The sequence below is a fragment of the Salvelinus fontinalis genome, chromosome 18 (assembly GCF_029448725.1).
Source record: "Salvelinus fontinalis isolate EN_2023a chromosome 18, ASM2944872v1, whole genome shotgun sequence".
Lineage (NCBI taxonomy): Eukaryota > Metazoa > Chordata > Actinopteri > Salmoniformes > Salmonidae > Salvelinus > Salvelinus fontinalis.
In genome coordinates, this window is record NC_074682.1 from 19752586 (window position 1) to 19773656 (window position 21071).

The window sequence follows — 21071 nt, forward strand, 5'->3', positions numbered from 1 at the left end:
GAACTAAATAAAACACATCAAAACATATAATTTGTATCACACAAAGTGTCATGTGTGGGTGTCGGTATACGTTGGGAGCATCCAATGTATGTGATGATTGTGGTTATGGTGTACATGCTGCGAGTGGGTCTTATTCTAGCAATATATTCTAACAATTCTATATTTGACTTCTCTGCTCAACCATTGGGCCAACTGATAAAGCATGCACACGCACCCACACAGGTGCTGACACACACCTATATCCATACAATATGTATACCACATCTATAAGTGTACACCCAGGCACAGAAACAAATATGTTATACAGTACTGTACTCCAGTGGTGCCCAACCTTTATCGGTTACTGTACCACCAACTGAATTTTGCTCTGCCTGGTGTACCCCTGAAGTACCCCCTCATGTGCATTTGACCAGTAGGCCTATGGTCTCATGAGTCTTCTCAAGTACCTCCTGTGGATAGACCAAGTACCCCCAGGGGTCCTAGTACTCTGGTTGGGAACCACTGCTATACTCAATGTATTCATATCTTGCATGAGAGCGAGGAAAACATTTACCCAACATTAATGGGCCTGTGCGATTAATCATGAGGCCTATGCAGGTGGCATGTTAATGTATCCTCTGTGTGGCCTCTCAGGGGGTTGAGTAAGTGCCATGGTAGGCCTGGCCCCTCCATCCCTCACTATGCTGGCTTTGACTGACAGGCTGCGTTTATCCACCTCCACACTTTATCCTTTAGAACAACAGCCATCAATGTGAAGGAAGGAGGGAGATAAACGAGTGGCCAGAGCCCTGGGAGGGTTTCCCAAAGATTTCCCATCCATCTAGCCAACACACCCACGCAAACACGCATGCACACGTCCCCACCTCTCCTCTTCTCCACCCCTCAATCTCTCCAACCTTTTCTCCCTCTGCTTGTGTCTGACAGCACAGCCCAATTTGCCCCTTTCCCCAGCACAAACGAGACAATTCAAGTCTTTGCTACTTACTGAGGGGATAGCACATCCTGTGAATCCAACAGACACATCTGAAAATGTTTTATAGAGTTCACGGACCACTTGGAGAGAGAAAAAGACGTGTGAGCGGCTAAGGGCACGTTCCAGGCACATAGTGCTCGACACTATTAATATAAATGGTAATAACACCACACAGGCTCAGAGCTTCTGAAGACTGAGGAGAGAGAGAAGAGGACAACGGGAGAGAGAGAGAGAAAGGACACCAAGAAGAGATGGGAAAGGAGAAAGAAGAGGACAAGGCCATTTCACATAAACCAAGCATGTCTGCTGTATAGACAGGTGGGATGTTTACTCGGTGCATGTCCTACATGCTGAAAAGACAAAATGCAGTGAGGCGTGAGTGTGATTTATCTGCCAAACTGTGGAAGGAATATTAATCATGGCTGTGCACCAGTGTGTACTGTATGTTCTGTATATGGCAGCTCCTATCCTGCCCTACACTGAGGAGATTGAGCAGCCAGCATGCTGAGATTCAACCTCACACCTACTTCTGTGACAATGCTATGTCAGCCCAAGGCCCAGCAAGACAGGGGGAGGAGATAGAGAAAGAGCGCTGGGACGAGGGTGGAAGAGAGTGTGGGACACAGATGGAAAGAGGGAGGGGAACAGAGAGTGGAAGGAGTGTTTTTGAATTGTCCCCTAGTTCTGCGCTAAAGAGATAAATAATGAGGCTGATAGAGACTGGGGATTCTGATAATGAGACAGAACGAGACATGGTGGTGTCTCCCATGGTCTGAAAATTACACTGTTAGGGGAGTGTGTGTGTGTGTGTGTGTGTGTGTGTGTGTGTGTGTGTGTGTGTGTGTGTGCGTGCGTGCGTGCGTGCGTGCGTGTGTGCGTGTATAGGGAGGGGGTATTTTCTCTGCAAATAGGACTGAAATATTAATATGGACTATCTGGCTCATTAAGAAAGATATAGTGGCCTACTTGAGCTTGACAAAAACAAACAGACTTCCTTCAAAGACGGAAAACTGACTCGTGGTGCTAAAAGCTAAACAGGCTCATCAAACATCTAATGAGCTGGACTGCTGAAAGAGAGTTAACACAGAAACCACTGGTTTCAAAGCCATATAATAGAACAAGGTAATAGTGTTCCATGTTCTGTTTGGAGGGATATCTGCTCTCCACTGACGTTAGGGCTGTTATCCCTGAAGCACACATCACACGAGTCACATGTATCATACACATGCCTACAGTGGTAAAAAATAAGAAGTATTGCACTGTTAGGTCTGACAGAAAAAAAATACAGTAGCCTCTGTGTTCTTCCACTTTGAAGTGGGTACAAAGTTGGAGCTGTGTCCCTCCTGAGGTGCACCAAGACTGGGAAGTGCTCTGCGATATCACCCGCTGGGACCATGGAAGATCTGAGGCTGAATCACAAGCCTTGTGCTGGGAAGTAACCAACGACAGACAGACAGGATGTGTTTCACTATGTGTCCTTGTTGGGGCGAGAGCACGTCAAGGAGACGTTTTGATGCTGTGCTTCATACTGCCTGAGCTCTCCAATGGGATTTAGGACATGGCTGAGTTCTCCAATGGGATTCAGGACATGGCTGAGCACTCCAATGGGATTCAGGACATGGCTGAGCTCTCCAATGGGATTTAGGACATTTCCTGAGCTCTCCAATGGAATTTAGGACATGGCTGAGCTCTCCAATGGGATTTAGGACATGGCTGAGCACTCCAATGGGATTTAGGACATGGCTGAGCTCTCCAATGGGATTTAGGACATGGCTGAGCTCTCCAATGGGATTTAGGACATGGCTGAGCTCTCCAATGGGATTTAGGACATGGCTGAGCTCTCCAATGGGATTTAGGACATGGCTGAGCTCTCCAATGGGATTTAGGACATGGTTGATCTCTCCAATGGGATTTAGGACATGGCTGAGCTCTCCAATGGGATTTAGGACATGGCTGATCTCTCCAATGGGATTTAGGACATGGCTGAGCTCTCCAATGGGATTTAGGACATGGCTGAGCACTCCAATGGGATTTAGGACATGGCTGATCTCTCCAATGGGATTTAGGACATGGCTGAGCTCTCCAATGGGATTTAGGACATGGCTGAGCTCTCCAATGGGATTTAGGACATGGCTGAGCTCTCCAATGGGATTTAGGACATGGCTGAGCACTCCAATGGGATTTAGGACATGGCTGAGCACTCCAAGGGGGTTAAGACCTGGCTCTGTTCAATTCTCACAAATGGATGTCCATCAAAAAGGTCATGTGTAGCCTACTATAGGCACCTGTGGCACCAAAGCTACCTCTCATCTCCCTCACTACAATTTGTACAATACAGGACCACTAGCTGGGATATTAAACATGTTTGGTGTGTGGAGCCCTTTGCAATCTGTCTTAAAACCCAATTGAAATGCATTACATGATAAATGTTAGCGGGTATTGCTTTCTCATAAAATCTGGAAAATATTGCTTTTGAGAAAACAAAAAGCGGAAGCCTATATCTGAAACGAGATTACTAAAAATGGTATCAAGCCAGGCCAGAACTGGGACAACATCTATTTGCCCTCTAGGTACAGTAGCATTGGGCTTTTAAAGAATGGTTGTGTTTTTCTGTGTCACTGAGGACAGGCCAGGAAATATAACATTATGTTAGGAATTGCACGCCTTCCTATCCAGAGGGAGGCCAATCATAAATAAAATAGAGAGAAAGAAAAAAAAGGACCTCAGCATGGCAGTCATCAGTTATCTTTGAAGGTTTAATGGAATGTAGCTGCCAAGAAAGGGAGCGAGAGAGAGGGAGAGAGAGAAAGAGAGATAGATATATAGAAAGAGTGTGTGAAAGGGAGAGAGGGAGAGAGAGAAAGAAGGAGAAGAGAAATAGAGGAGGGATACGAAAAGAGATAGAGAGAGGCCCAGCATGGGAGTAAATAAGAATACCACTTAGGCTATTCCCTCTCTGAATCCAACCAAAATAATACTAATTGTTGAAAATTATCATATTTTGACTTTGATATCACTGTGCAAGACGTTTGGATATAGTCAATGTACGTTCTCGAATTAGCACAGAGATACTGAGAATCTGAACATGGTGAGTCTGGGACTCCAGTACCCTACTCGTCACTCAAGTGCTTCACTATTTATCTCCCTGCTATAAAACCTCCTCTCAGTCCACTAAAACCGTAGCTCTAAGCCGACTGGTCTATCCTCCACTCTTTCTCTCACTCTTTCAACAATAAAGCCATTGTTCTTAATTTCCTCTTTGGACATCTTGTTCAGCTTCCTCTCCCTGACATGTTTTTTTTTATTGCCATGCCACTCATTTCCTCTGACTGTACATTACACAGACAGCAGATTGCAACTTCCGAAGCCTGGCATAGACTGCACACTATTTGTTTGATTGTATGCCCACACACGCGCACACCTAAACACACAAACAAATCTTAGTAATTATATAGCCATGCACAGTATCATAGGCTTCTGTGTTGCCAAGACGTGGAAGAGTTCTAGCATAACTGAAGCATGGGCATTCTGGCAAGGTTACACTAAATGTGTTCAGAGTATCCACGGGCACTGAAAATAGAACCAGCGTACCGATCAATATCTATCCCTACATGTTAGCATTACCGTAGCAAGATCTAGATTTGTAGTGTTCCATTGTCTTACAGTGCTGGTGAGCTTCAGGAAAACAGAGTTGGATGAGAGGAGAGGGGAATAAGAGGAATTTCACAGAAATGTGATAACAGTGACAGGGAAATGGACCAGGTACAAATACGAAACCAACAAGCAACTTCTCAAGTCAAAGTTACAGACAAATAAAAAGATGAACACATTGGAAATAAAAGAGAACGGCCCAGTGATTGTTTTTGTGCAAATATCAACACAACTAGACACAAATGTACCCTACACACCACTACCAAACATACAGATACAGTACATGAGAGAATACACCGGGTTATCACTATTCACCAGGGGCCCGATTCCAACATAGGAAATTACGCCTTTCTTATGCACGCCTTTCCTACATACTTCTAAATAGTTGGTATTCAGACTTACCTTATGAAGGTGTATAACGGGCTTTGCAGGCGTGGTTCACTTGAACTTGCTGAATAAATGTAATTCAACTGCTGAAAACCCTCCCAGTTGCTGGCCAACAGAGTTTATTGTGGAGTGTTCATTCAATAGGGTTTTTAGTACATTTATCTTAAGCCATCCCTTTAAATACGGTTGACCTTTTAGTTCGAATTTTGTCAACAGACTTAATAGAATATATCAAGAGAACGAGTTCCAAATATTAGGGATCAATTGAAAGACATTTTTCCACTTATTCATGGTTTCCTCACACATAAATGTGGTGGAATTATTATGAAATCAATTCAAGGTCAGAAACCGACGTATCTGTAGACACACCTCCACCACACCTAAATTTATTCAATCTCCACCCAAAACAAATAGCAGGTGAATAGCACACTATGCTCATGCTTAAGTTCAAGGTCAGAATACACAGAGAGAAAAGTGCATAAAAAGAGAAAAAAGTTCAATTTATGCGTGCTGTAACGCTCGTCTGAAGAAGAGGACCAAAGCGCAGCGTGGTACGTGTTCATGATTATTTATTCAAACTGAACACTGAAACAAAATAACAAAGTGGAACAAAACGAAACAGTTCTGTCTGGTGCAAACACAAAACAGAAAACAACTACTCACAAAACACAGGTGGGAAAAGGCTACCTAAGTATGGTTCCCAATCAGAGACAACGATAGACAGCTGTCCCTGATTGAGAACCATACCCAGCCAAAACAAAGAAATACAAAACATAGAAAAATGAACATAGAATGCCCACCCAAATCACACCCTGACCAAACCAAAATAGAGACATAAAAAGCTCTCTAAGGTCAGGGCGTGACACGTGCTTAACTCAGGTCGGAATCGGGCCCAAGGAAATTTAGACCAGGATAGCACTTTCTGTTTCCCCCCACTGTAAAAAGGTTAGACGGAAATAAAATCTCTTATCTTTGATACTTTCAGCACCATAGTGTGTGTGTGTATCAGAGTGTGTGTGTGTATGTGTGTGCCTTTCACCTCCCTTGCCACACATTGTGTGTTAATTTACAGTGGCTGTTTTATCTAAGCAGGTGGGTAAAAACTATCACAGCTGGATCTGGGGCCCACGGACTCATCCCCTTGTCCCTCCTTCCTCTCGTTTATCATGACCAGCCTGGGGAGGAGGAGGAGCAAGGAGGAAGAGGAGGAGGGTGGAAAAAGGAGGAGAAGGCTAGGCCAGGTTAGGCTGGATAGAATGGAAAGCTTAGCACCTCAGTGAGACTGAGATAGCAGTGAAATCACTTGCTCCAGGGTGCCAACAGGGCATGGAGAGATAGAGCTGGAACACTCTCCTCTAACCACCTTACAACACGGGAGCAGATGTGTGATATTACAGTTGGAGGACTTCCTCTCTGAACAGAGAGCTGTCCCTGCAATGAAAGATACTGTAATAACTTAATGTGAGGTCATTCTGACATTGTGTTAAACCTAGTTTTGAACGCGACTGTTGCAGTAGAAAGAGAGACAGAGAGAGAGATTGAGAAATTGTATCATTTATGCTGCTGCTCTTTGCTTTTCACAAAAGTGGCACGTGTAGCTTGTTTTTATTGTTGGCCAATCATAAGTCATCAAAGAGACAATAGGCTACAGTCATAGAAACTCTGTGAAGGGCAAAAGTTAGGAGATATCTAATCAGTTAAAGAAAGATAGGCTACAATGATCAAGAGCCAACAGGTAGGCTGCTACTTTATATTCTGAATGGAATAGTTGTTGTTTTGTAACTGTGTAGGACAAGAAAGTGCATTCAGCCTCTATTAGCCTAGCAAGCTTAACTATTTACTCCCGGTTTGATGCAGTCAAGACAGGTACTACGTAATCATATTGTATGATAAATAACCTAGCTATGGCAGCTATAGTCTACTATAGCACGAGTCGGCTTGGTTGGTTGCTGTCTCTAGTCTCTCCCTCCCTCCTCCCTGTTCCATGTCACTCGCTCACACTCACAGCACCCTAAACACACAGCATTGCCCCTGCTAGAGCATCACCTCGCTCTACCTCTTCTCATTTGCGCTTTATCAGCTCCTAGCTTAAAATTTTAATTTTGTTCTCCTCTCTCACTTGGATCGGAATGGGTCTGGATCTGACCAGGTCAATACGTAACGGGTCTAGTTGTCCACGGTCTCTATATTTGAATAATAAATGGATGCATATCGGGTCGAGATGGGATAGCCCCAGGTCCATTTTGGAACAGGTCCAATTATTTGAACCCTGAAGGCTTCTAACTCAATGCATCATTTATTTATGAAGCCAAATATTTCCATTCAGAGACTGAGGGTAGGGATGTGATAGTTGCATCAGATATGAGTGTTGTACGTAACGAGCAGGTAAGACACACTAGTTGACGGATATACAGTGCCAGTCAAAAGTTTGGACACACCTACTCATTCAAGGATTTTCCTTTATTTAAAGAAAAATGACATTGTAGAAAAATAGTGAAGACATCAAATCTATGAAATAACACATATGGAATCATGTAGTAACCAAAAAAACGGTTAAACAAATCAAAATATATTTTCGATTTTAGATTCTTCAAAGTAGCCACCCTTGCCTTGATGACAGCTTTGTACACTCTCTCAACCAGCTTCACCTGGAATCCTTTTCCAACAGTCTTGACGGAGTTCCCAGATATGCTGAGCACTTGTTGGCTGCTTTTTCTTCACTCTGCGGTCCAACTCATCTCAAACCATCTAAATTGGGCTGAGCTTGGATGATTGGGGAGGATAGGTCATTTGATGCAGCATTCCATCACTCTCCTTCTTGGTCAAATAGCCCTTACACAGCCTGGAGGTGTGTTGGGTCATTGTCCTGTTGAAAAACAAGTGATAGTCTCACTAAACGTAAAACAGATAGAATGGCGTATCGCTGCAGAATGCTGTGGTAGTCATGCTGGTTAAGTGTGCCTTAAATTATAAATAAATCACAGACTGTTACCAGCAAAGCACCCCCACACCATCACACCTCCTCCTCCATGATTTACGGTGGGAACAACACATGTGGAGATCATCCGTTCACCTACTCTGCGTCTCACAAAGACACAAAAATCTCAAATTTGGACTCATTAGACCAAAGGACAGATTTCCAAGGGTCTAATGTCAATTCCTCATGTTCTTTGGAGCAAGCAAGTCTCTTCTTCTCATTGGTGTCCTTTAGTAGTGGTTTCTTTGTAGCAATTAGACCATGAAGGCCTGATTCACACAGTCTTCTCTGAACAGTTGATGTTGAGATGTGTCTGTTACTTGATCTCTGTGAAGCATTTATTTGGGCTGCAATTTCTGAGACTGGTAACTCTAATGAATTCATCCTCTGCAGCAGAGATAACTCTCAGTCTTCCTTTCCTGTGGCGGTCCTCATGAGAGCCAGTTTCATCATAGCTCTTGATGGTTTTTTCGACTGCACTTGAAGAAACTTTCAAAGTTCTTGAAATTTTCCTGATTGACTGACCTTCATGTCTTAAAGTGATGATGGACTTTCGTTTCTCTTTGCTTATTTGAGCTGTTCTTCCCGGAATATGGAATTGGGCTATCTTCTGTATACCACCCCTACCTCTCCTTCTTGGGAAGCAAAAGTCATTCCGCTACCTAAGAATAGTAAAGCCCCCTTTACTGGCTCAAAAAGCCGACAGTAACCAACCCTTAGTAAACTTTTTTTTTTAAATTGTGTTTGACCAGATACAATGCTATTTTACAGTAAACAAATTGACAACAAACTTTCAGCATACTTATAGGGAAGGACATTCAACAAGCACAGCACTTACACAAATGACTGATGATTGGCTGAGAGAAATTGATGATAAAAAGATTGTGGGGCTGTCTTGTTAGACTTCAGTGCAGCTTTTGACATTATCAATCATAGTCTGGATAAACGTATGTGTTATGGCTTTACACCCCCTGTTATAATGCGGATAAAGAGTAACATGTCTAACAGAACACAGAGGGTGTACTTTAATGGAAGCCTCTCCAACATAATCCAGTTAGAAACAGGAATTCCCCGGGGCAGCTGTCTAGTAGGCCCCTTACTTTTTTCAATTTTTACTAATGAATTACCACTGGCTTTGAGAAAAGCCAGAGTGTCTATGAATGTAGATGACTCAACACTATACATGTCAACTACTACATTGACTGAAATGACTGCAACACTTAACAAAGAGCTGCAGTTAGTTTCAGAGTGGGTGGCAATGAATAGGTTAGTCCTAAATATTTCTAAAACTAAAAGCATTGTATTTGGGACAAATCATTCACTCAACCCTAAACCTCAACTAAATCTTGTAATAAATAATGTGGTAATTGAGCAGGTTGATATGACTAAACTACTTAGAGTAACCCTGGATTGTAAACTGTCATGGTCAAAACATATTGATACAACAGTAGCTAAGATGGGGAGAAGTCTGTCCATAATAAAGCACTACTCTACCTTCTTAACAGCACTGTCAACAAGGCAGGTCCTACAGGCCCTAGTTTTGTCGCACCTGGACTACTGTTCAGTCGTGTGGTCAGGTGCCACAAAAAAGGACTTGTGCAAGTGGAAAAAAAAGGAAATGTGCAAGTGGTTAAGAACAGGGCAGCCCTTGGATGTACACAGAGAGCTAATATTAATAATATGCATGTCAATCTCTCCTGGCTCAAAGTGGAAGAGAGATTGACTTCATCACTACTTGTGTTTATGAGAGGTATTGAGATGTTGAATGCATCGAGCTGTCTGCTTGAACTACTGGCGCACAGCTTGGAAACCCATGTATACCCCACAAGACATGCCATAAGAGGTCTCTAACAGACTATGGAAGAAGCACAGTGCTACATAGAGCCATGACTACATGGAACTCTATTCCACATCAAGTAACTCACATAAGCAGTAAAATTAGATTTAAAAAACACCTTATGGAAAGCGGTGACACAAACTTAGACACAGACACTTGCATACACACACACACAATAACATACACACTATACACACACGTACACAAGGATTTTGTACTGTATATATGTGGTAGTGGTGGAGTAGGGGTCTGAGGGAACACAGTATGTTGTGAAATTAATGTGAATGAATTGTAATGTTTTTAAAATTGTATAAACTGCCTTAATTTTGCTGGACCCCAGGAAGGGTAGTTGTTGCCTTGGCAGCAGCTAATGGGGATCCATAATAAATACAATACCTTGTCACAACACAACCGATTGGCTCAAACGCATTAAGAAGGAAAGAAATGCCATAAAATATATTTTAACAAGGCCCAACTGTTAATTGAAATGCATTCCAGGTGACTACCTCATGAAGCTGGTTGAGAGAATACCAAAAGTGTGCAAAGCTGTCATCAAGGCAAAGGGTGGCTACTTTGAAGAATCTCAAATATAAAATATACTTTGATATGTTTAACACTTTTTTGGTTACTACATGATTTCCATATGTGTTATTTCATAGTTTTGATGTCTTCACTATTATTCTACAATGTAGAAAATAGTATAAAAAAACTGAAAAACCCTTGAATGAGTAGGCGTGTCCAAACTTTTGAATGGTACGGTAGATGGAAAGCTGTGCTTCATTCCTGCCTGGTTGTGTTTTGCATGTTAACCAGTGTTCACAGTTAAAACAGCAGGTAGGAAGGGAGCAGGCCCCCACTTAATCACGCCATTGAAGGAGCTTATTAGAGAACAATTACTAAATGGCAAGGCTTGTAAATCATAAATTATTTATCCAGAGGACTTTACGAAATGAGAGCAGCATTTTGCAGCAAATCTCCTCTGTGTTGACAGCAGTGGCCTCATGAGTATTCATAGGAGTGGGCTCAGCCTCAGACCAGGGCCTTCTAGTGACAGTCACCAAGGACATCAGGCCACAGCTACAGTACAGGCTGCAGTCTGTCTTTCTGTTTGCACTAACCATACTAGCACTACTGTTCATAAAGGCACTTGGAGGGCTTTTCTTTATTTTTGTTCTTTTACTTTCATTCTTTATAACTGTGCCCTCTCTCTTTCACTCCTTGACACAAATTATACTATCTGAGAGTGGAACAACAAAAATGACCTCACAAACATGTAACAATGCTGTTTTGCAATTTTTCTCCAGTCTTTGATTAACCTTCCTTAAGAGGCCTGAGCTTACATGCCTTTTATGCCCAGCTTATCTCTCATTCCATTGGATAGAGTGCTACTTAAAGGACCAATAACAAAAGCCGAGACTAGAAAGTGCCCAAACGCAAGCATGCACACACACACAGAGGCTATGTGAGAGCTGTTCGCTTCACATAGGGAAAAAAGAGAAGGGATAAGAAGCGGAAGTGGAAGAAAGCGGCTCACCACAGATGTGTATAATCAGCTACAAGTACTACTATTTATCATTAGTCAATGTCAATGGGGTTGTTTCTCTCTGTTGCAGGTGGAGTGTGTTTCCCCTTGCCATTGAGGGCCCTGTCTAAGGGCTCTCTCTCTCTCTCTCTCTCTCTCTCTCTCTCTCTCTCTCTCTCTCTCTCTCTCTCTCTCTCTCTCTCTCGAAAAATCACTAGGGGATTAGTATTACTGTAATGTTCTAAATGGCCAGTGACATTGAAGAAAATACTGGGCTGTACATAATGAGGATCAAAATGGATCATTTAAAATGGGCTAAGTATAAAAGGGCACATTACTACGATCATAAAAAAAAGTAATCAAAGCTTGAGCCTTTGTCCATCAAACGCTATACTTGATCCCAGGCTGTACAACCACAGTGGGGAAAACCAGAGTGACTGAATTCAGGTCAGCTCAAGAGGGAGAAGCAGAGATTTAGCGCTAACCAATTTAACGAGACCCACATTTTAAAGTAATGTCTCTGGAAAGGGTGTAGGGTGTAGGGTATTGCTCAGACTAAACCTTGTCATTGGCAATTTCCATTCATGAAGAAATCTTTTGCTACATCTACACATGATTGAGAGAGACCCGGTGCGCCTCGGTGTGTTGAGTACACATTTGGCTACCAAGCCACTGTCTACCTGTGAATTAATATCCATTCTAGTGACTAGAGAGAAAAAAACTGTCACTTCTAATCTTCTGCCTTCAAAACAATTCAACAAAACCAACACTGGCTGTCATGAAAATGTATATTATCACTGCTGTTTTCCTGGCAAAAGAAAAGCAGAGCACTCTCCTGTAATACAGGTCAGCACAGCACCTGTGACATACAAAGGTAATGTACCATTAGCTGGAAACATATAATGACTAGCACAGCAAAGCAGGATGGCAACGGGGTGCCCACGCACACACAATTACACACAGGAACACACACAGGCATGCACGGACGGACGAAGCATGCACATACCCACACTCTGCCCTGCCACTGACATCTTTAATTACCTCTTAGACACAATCACTCTCCTTAACCGTGTGTTAATTATGCACTTTTTCCACAGTACATTCTTCTTCCCTCAACCTTAGCTCTGTATCCCCTCTCTCTCTCTCTCTCTACAGATAAGGACATGAGCAGGGGGAGTTGGAAGCACTCATTTGCATTCACCACAGTAACACTCTCACAGAACTGAGTCACACGCCTATTGGACTAGGACATTCTATTCTGCATCAGGACGGACATCAACAGAGTGGACTACACCGCAAATCATACATATTGAATCATTCAAGAACCCATCAGTATAACAGAAGAGGGACTTTGGCTTTTCATCGATCAGTTTTGCAATGCGTGGAACATGAAAATGTAAATGCAATAAGATGCAGCATGAATTTCCAAGGCTTTCTATGAATTTCTAGGCCTGTTACACAATGCATCAACTTTATTGGAGGAATAAAACATTAAAAAAATGACAACATAAAATTGAAATAATTTCAAACTGCCAATACCAGCCAAATCCACCAAATGTCAAATGATATTCATCTGTTGGCTAAGGACAGCAGAGGCTGCTAAAGTTCCGATGAAACCAAACAGAAGAAATAGTGACATTTTGCCATCCAAGGGACACGACACACTTGGCCGCCGGGTTGAGGGATCACTTGCGATTTTTTACTGGATCTTAAAGCTGTCTCTAAACTGTTCCACATTATGTGCTGTCAGATCAATACGGGACCACCCTCTACTCTATCCCATCTTGACAGGAGGCTGTCTCCTACCCCCACTGGTCCTCATTCATACACTGGGGTTTTCTAGAATCCTCGCCTCCACTTTATTCATCCTGATGTTCCCATTCCCTCTCCTTTCTTCCACATTTCCTATCAATTTTGTTTACCATGTCGTATAATCCCCTCTATCTCCCCAGACCACCCCCCACACTTCCCCAACCAACCTCCCATACCCAGATGTGGGGGCAGACCCCTCCCTCTCACCTCCACTGGGAACCTCCTGCCGTTGATGCTGTGTTCAGAGCCATCTGATCCATTGCTCTGGCCCCAGTGGAACTCCACCTTCTCAGCCTTAAAACGCCCCGGCAGGCCTGCACCACGTACAAAGTAGTCATCCTTCAGCATGATGGCCACTGAGAGAGAAAGAGAGAGAGAGAGTCACCATATTATCACACTTCATAATGTTCACACACTGAAGGAACATAATGACAAATTACTTACGAATTAGCTAAACTTATCATGAATTATTGCAAATTGTATAAACAAGACAGAACAAACACCAGTCAGATTCACACCAACTACTTTTTCTGAGCTTTTGCATTCACCACATTTTGTGTGGTTATTCTTAGATACTGTATAGAGGGAATTGTTGATATGTTCTTTAATGTTTACTCTAGATCACATTTTCTTTGGAAATATGAGCTAAAAATGCAGTTTAGTATTTTACAGATAGAAAGATTAAAAAAATATATATCCAAAAATCTTCTCTATACAAGTCTCGTCCTGGAGTGTCTTAATAACAAAATGAAACCAAAATATTTCGGCTGACTTCATCCAGTGACTAGAAAAATAGAATTGCAGTATATGCAAATAGGCACATAATTTAATGAGATATTGCCTCATTGCATATTTTTATACAATATTTCAGAAAAGTTGTAATACAAAAAGGACTTATATTGGTGTCTATATTCAACTGGTAAAAGGTCATTGTGATATGAATCAGGGGGGAAAAAGACCCAATTAAGGTGTGATGCCTCACCTTAAAGAAGAACAGACAGCATTTTAGCAACATTAAATCTTTAAAAAATCTGTTCATATACACCCCCAAGAAGAATATGACAAGCGAGCACATAGATATGGTCACTTTCACGTTTTCATAAATTCTTAGAATGTTTGGGAATTACGTATACCAAGGCATTTGTGAGCATTCTATAACAATATAGAGTGGGAAACGTCCGTGCGTTCTGACATTTAATAGACACTGCAGTAAATAAAATCTAATAAAAACATCTGTCTCATCCAGGACCAGAGTATACACAGACCGGAGCACCATAGCCAATCAGAGCTAGAGTAGGCCTTTATACAAATAAGTCATTTGCCACACAGGCATGCCATCATTCACTTTGAACTGGACTGTGTGTTTACAGGCAGTTGCCACAGCACAACATTAGATCATGAGAACGCATTCACCAAAATTCACAAAATACACCTGAATGGATATCTGCAAATATGTCAATACCACGGGAGAGCTTGCAAACTATTACGGACTACAAAGGGAAACCCAGCCGTGAGCTGCCCAGACGAGCTAAATGCCTTTTATGCTCGCTTCGAGGCAAGCAACATTGAAGCATGCATGAGAGCACCAGCTGTTCCGGACGACTGTGTGATCATGAGCAAGACCTTTAACTTCTTTCAGCTAGGGGGCAGACATTTTATGTTTGGAAAAATAACGTTCCCAAGGTAAACGGACTATTTCTCAGGTCCAGATGCTAGAATATGCATATAATTAACAGATTAGGATAGAAAACACTCTAAAGTTTCCAAAACTGTCCAAATATTGTCTGTGAGTATAACAGAACTGATTTTGCAGGGGAAAACCTGAGGAAATCCAACCCGGAGGTGCTTTTTATTTGGAAAAATCTCTGTTCCGTTGCCTGCCCCTCCTCCATTTAAAGGGGTATCAACCACATTCTTTTTCCAATGGCTTCCTCAGGCTGTGACCAGGCTTTAGACATAGTTTCAAGCTTTTATTTAGAAAAATTAGCGAGATTTTTCAAAACGCGTCAGGTGTCCTTTGATTAGTTCCTGCGCGCGAGAGATGTAACTAGACATTTTCTTTCTCTGTAGTATTGAATAGGTTACCATCCGGTTTAAATATTATCGATTATGTATGTTAAAAACAGGATTGATTATAAAAAACATTTGACATGTTTCTACGAATATTACGGATACTTTTTGGAATTTTCGTCTGCCTTTCAGGACCGGAACGAGCCTGTGGTTTTCTGAACATAACGCGCAAACCAAATGGCGGTTTTTGGTTATAAAACTAATCTTTATCGAACAAAAATAACATTTATTGTGTAACTGGGAGTCTCGTGAGTGCAAACATCTGAAGATTATCAAAGGTAAGCGATTAATTTTATTGCTTTTCTGACTTTCGTGACCAAGCTAATTTGAGGCTAGCTGTTCTTACTGTTTTGTCTAGTGATTGATAAACTCACAAATGCTTGGATTGCTTTCGCTGTAAAGCATATTTAAAAAATCTAAAGGGATCCGTGCGGCAAGAAGTTATTAAACAGGTCAACATTCACAAGGACGCGGGGCCAGACGGATTACCAGGACATGTTCTCAGAGCATGCGTGGACCAACTGGCAAGTGTCTTCACTGACATTCTTAACCTCTCCCTGACCAAGTCTTTAATACCTACATGTTTTCAAGCAGACCACCACAGGCCCTGTGCCCAAGAAAGCAAAGTTAACCTGCCTAAATGACTACCGCCCCGTAGCACTCACGTTGGTAGCCATGAAGTGCTTTGAAAGGCTGGTCATGGCTCACATCAACACCATCATCCCAGAAATCCTAGACCCACTCCAATTTGCATACCGCCCCAACAGATCCACAGATGACGCAATCTCGATCGCACTCCACAATACACTTTGCCACCTGGACAAAAGGAACACCTATGTGAGAATGTTGTTCATTGACCACTGCTCAGGATTCAACACCATAGTGCCCTTCAAGCTCATCACCAAGCTAAGAACCCTGGGACTAAACACTTCCCTCTGCAACTGGATCCTGGATGGGCTGCAACTGGATCCTGGATGGGCTGCACCCAGGTGGTAACGGTAGGCAACAACACATCTGCCACGCTGATCCTCAGGGGTGCGTGCTTAGTCCCCTCCTGTACTCCCTGTTCACCCACAAATGCATGGCCAAACACGACTCCAAACCTGTCATTCAATTTGCTGATGAAACAACAGTGTTAGGCCTGATCACCACAACAATGAGACAGCTTATAGGAAGGAGGTCAGAGACCTGGCAGTGTGGTGCCAGGACAACAACCTCTCCCTCAACATGATCAAGACAAAGGAGCTGATCGTGGACTACAGGAATAGGAGGGCCGAACAGTCCCCCATTAACGTCGACGGGGCTGTAGTGGAGCGGGTCGAGAGTTTCAAGTTCTTTTGTGTCCACATCACCAACAAACTATCATGGTCCAAACACACCAAGACAGTCGTGAAGAGGGCACGATAACACTTTTTCCCACTCAGGGGACTGAAAACATTTGGCATGGGTCCCCAGATCCTCAAAAATTTATACAGCTGCACCATCGAGAGCAACCTGACCGATTGCATCACTGCCTGGTATGGCAACTGCTCGGCATCTGACCGTGAGGTGATACAGAGGGTTGTGCGTACGGCCCAGTACATCACTGGGGCCAAACTTCCTGCCATTCAGGACCTCTATACTAGGCGGTGTCAGAGGAAGGCCCAAAAAATTGTCAAAGAATCCAGTTACCCAAGTCATAGACTGTTTTCTCTAGTACCGCACGGCAAGCGGTACTGGAGTGCCAAGTTTAGGTTCCAAAAGACTCCTTAACAGCTTCTACCCTCAAGCCATAAGACAGCTGAACAATTATTCATTTAACCCCCGCTTTGTTTTACACTGCTGCTACTCACTGTTTATTATCTATGCATACTGTAGTCACTTTATGTACAAATTACCTCGACTAACCTGTATCCTTGCACATTTACTCGGTACCGGTACCCCTGTATATAGCCTCGTTATTGTTATTTTATTGTGTTATTTTTTATTTTACTTTATACCTTAGTTTATTTAGAAAATATTTTCTTACCTCTATTTCTTGAACTGCGTTGTTGGTTTAAGGGCTTGTAAATAAGCATTTCACGGTTGTTGTATTCGGATAATGTGACAAAAACTATTTGAGTTCATTTGAGTCCTCTTGCATTTTGGAACTTTGCAGCGCTATTAATCAAACAATCATGAAAAGGTAGGCTCTCTCTCCCTCAGTTATGCACATCAACAACAACATGATCAACAACTAATGCTAGCCAGAGCAAAATTAGCTAGAATCTAACCAAGGAAGATAAAATAAACCCTATCAAATTTTTCCAGATAGTTGTAAAAAAATTAATTGAATCCATTTTAGAAAAAGGTGTAGAGTATGACACATTTGGTTCAGTCTGCTTTCCAACATACACTGGGAGACAAATTCACCTTTCAGCAGGACAATAACCAAAAACACAAGGCCAAATGTACACTAAAGTTGCTTACCAAGACGACATTGAATGGCCAAGTTACAGTTTGACTTACAGTATCAGTCAAAAGCTTGGACACACCTACTCATTCAAGGGTTTTTCTTTATTTTTACTATTTTCTACATTGTAGAATAATAGTGAAGTCATCAAAACTATGAAATAACACATATGGAATCATATAATAACAAAAAAAGTGTTAAACAAATCAAAATATACTTTACATTTGAGATTCTTCAAAGTAGCCACCCTTTGCCTTGATGACAGCTTTGCACACTCTTGGCATTCTCTCAACCAGCTTCATGAGAAAGTCACCTGGAATGCATTTCAATTAACAGGTGTGCCTTGTTAAAAGTTAATTTGTGGAATTTCTTTCCTTCTCTATGCGATTTAGACAATCAGTTGTGTTGTGAAAAGGTAGGGGTGGTATACAGAAGATAGCCCTATTTGGTAAAAGACCAAGTTCCTATTATCGGAAAGATATCTAAAATAGGCAAAGAAAAATGACAGTCCATCATTACTTTAAGACATGAAGGTCAGTCTTTAAGATGAAGGTCAGTCAATCCCAAAAAATGTCAAGAACTTTGAAAGTTTCTTCAAGTGCAGTCGCAAAAAACACCAAGAGCTATGATGAAACTGGCTCTCATGAGGACCACCACAGGAAAAGAAGAACCAGAGTTACCTCTGCTGCAGAGGATAAGTTCATTAGAGTTACCAGCCTCAGAAATTGCAGCCCACATAAATGCTTCACAGAGTTCAAGTAACAAACACATGTCAACATCAACTGTTCAGAGGAGACTGCATGAATCAGGCCTTCATGATTGAACTGCTGCAAAGAAACCACTACTAAAGGACACCAATAAGAATAAGAGACTTGCTTGGGCCAAGATACACAAGCAATGGACATTAGACCAGTGGAAATCTGTCCTTTGGTCTGATGAGTCCAAATTTTAGATTTTTGTGTCTTTGTGAGACGCAGAGTAGGTGAACGGATGATCTCCGCATGTGTGGCTCCCACCGTGAAGCATGGATTAGGAGGTGTGATGGTGTGGGGGTGCATTGCTGGTGATTTAGAGGCACACTAAACCAGCATGGTTACCACAGCATTCTGCAGCAATATGCCATCCCATCTGGTTTGCGCTTAGTGGGACTATCATTTGTTTTTCAACAGGACAATGACTCAACACACCTCCAGGCTGTGTAAGGGCTATTTGACCAGGAAGGAGCGTGATGGAATGCTGCATCAGATGACCTGGCCACCACAATCAAGACTTGAAAATGGCTGTCTAGCAATGACCAACAATCAACTTGACAGATCTTGAATAATTTTTTAAAGAATAATGTGCAAATATTGTGCAATCCAGGTGTGCAACGTTCTTAGAGACTTACCCCAAAAGACACAGCTGTAATCGCTGCCAATGCGTCTATAAAGTATTGACTCAGGGGTGTGAATAGTTATGTAAATTAGAAATGTCTATATTGAATTTTCAATACATTTGTAAACATTTCTAAAAACATGTTTTCACATTATCATTATGGGGTATTGTATGTAGATAGGTGGGGTTTTTATTTATTTAATTAATTTTGAATTCAGGCTGTAACACAACAAAATGTCAATGCTTTCTGAAGGCACTGTATCTTCTCATCCACTTCTAATTGTCTCTGCAAGTCCATTGTTTTTTCATCATCCTCTTGTTGAAATAAAGTGGGAATTGACAGAGGGGTACATTTTTGGGATTCACAAATTTGTCTGAATAGACTCATATTTAATTCACCAATATGACCGTAAATAAATGCTCCCATTGTCAAACCGATGTCTTACTGTCATTGCATTTCAGAATCGTTTTTACTCCTCCTTTCACAGGAGATTTCTGTCCCATTTCGAAGAAGCACTCAAGTGGCCTGTTTGTCATCTTAACGTCTTCAACAAAGTCTGAAACTTGAGACATGTCAAACTAAATACACTAGGCCTTTCAAATACATTGACTTAGTTTGACATTTCTCAGGCCGGATACTCTGCCAAAGTCTTTGACCCTTGAACAATTGGCTGGTCTATCACAGTTTATTTCCTCTCCTTGTGTAGTTTGTTTCCTCTGGGAGATATTGGAGATTTTAAGAGATGTGTTGCCTGATGCTTTTACAAGGTTGTTGGCACTCCCACTGAAATTCTACCAGTCTGCATCCAGGATGCTAAGGTTACACTAAGTAGTAAGGCCTCCTGTGGGAGCCTGGCCTTCTTGGCATACCTCATAATACCACTGAGAATACAAATGGCAGCCAAATAAAAGCTGAGGGATTAACAATGCATAGTGTGCTTAAGGTGTTGCTTAGCATCTATGGCATGGGACTATGATGTGGAGGGAGACTACCACTGTGGCTAAGCTAAATACACTTCACTGTATTGCTGCTACGTTTAGTCTCATTTTATGGTTACGGTTTATGCTAACAGGCTAGCGGAAGGGATGGCATGGCAGTTTCCATTAGCGCTCAGAGCAAGGCAGGGATAAAAAACACATTTCTTGCTCTCTATTTTCATAATTTGTTTTTGCCTTTTGTTGATTCAGCGTCCTAATCCAGCATGCAAGGGGAAGGCAGGTCCTGGGAGTTTCATTAGCGATGGGAGCCAGTGTTTGGGAACGCTAACAGGCGAGCAGGAATTAGATGCTAAGCCAGCGAGACCTTGGACCGCAGTGTGTGAAAACAGGGGGCTGATATGGATATAAAGCCTTGATCAATGCAAATATTTCTTCAAGACTTGAAGACTCCAAGTCCTCATGAATTTCTTAAAAGGTTTATTTGATACGATTCTGGGAAAGTATTCTCACTTCATCCTTCCAGCCGCCCTCCTCTCCCTCTCAAAAACCCTGATACTATTCTTCTGGCCGTGAGACATATAATGACTTCCTGCTTCAAGGTGAAAGGATTAGAGTTCAGCCAAGGCTACAGTTTTCACAGAAGCATGAGGACTTTGAGAAGAAGCTGATTGAAGCATCCATTATTCAGAGATGCTTACCCCTTCCTTCCTGGTTTACTACACTGTTCATCAGCCACCCCCTTCAGGTGATTACTTCACAGATGCTCAGCTGTCATTTATAAATAGTGGAGAATGTACTGTATAAATAATGCATGGCACAACAAGAGGACATTTGTCTTGTTAGGCATGCATTATGGAGTAAGCAGAGATAAGAAGCTGTGCGCTATTTCGTTCCGCAGCTGTTGTTTGTGTTAGCACTTTATTTGACTCGGTGGGCTGCGCCACTGCTACGCTAACGTGCTGTACTAACCTGTGCTACACTGGTGCTCCCCCACCATGCCTGCAGAGCAGACAGCTCAGGGGTGGCCCTCATCCTTTAACACACAGTGGCCTTGGGAAGAGACGGCTGTGGCCATCAGAGTCTCGGAAAAACACCACG

General features: G+C 42.3%; 1 protein-coding gene across 2 annotated transcripts in view; it reads right to left on the bottom strand.

Moving 5' to 3' along the window:
- The window catches only part of LOC129815123 (receptor-type tyrosine-protein phosphatase gamma-like), a 305416-nt gene that overhangs the window by 77780 nt on the left and 206565 nt on the right, over nucleotides 1–21071 (bottom strand). For both annotated transcript variants that reach the window (XM_055868515.1, XM_055868514.1), the window contains exon 4: nucleotides 13367–13515. In XM_055868515.1, the coding sequence (XP_055724490.1) occupies nucleotides 13367–13515 (149 nt within the window). The remainder of the gene's footprint in view (nucleotides 1–13366; nucleotides 13516–21071) is intronic.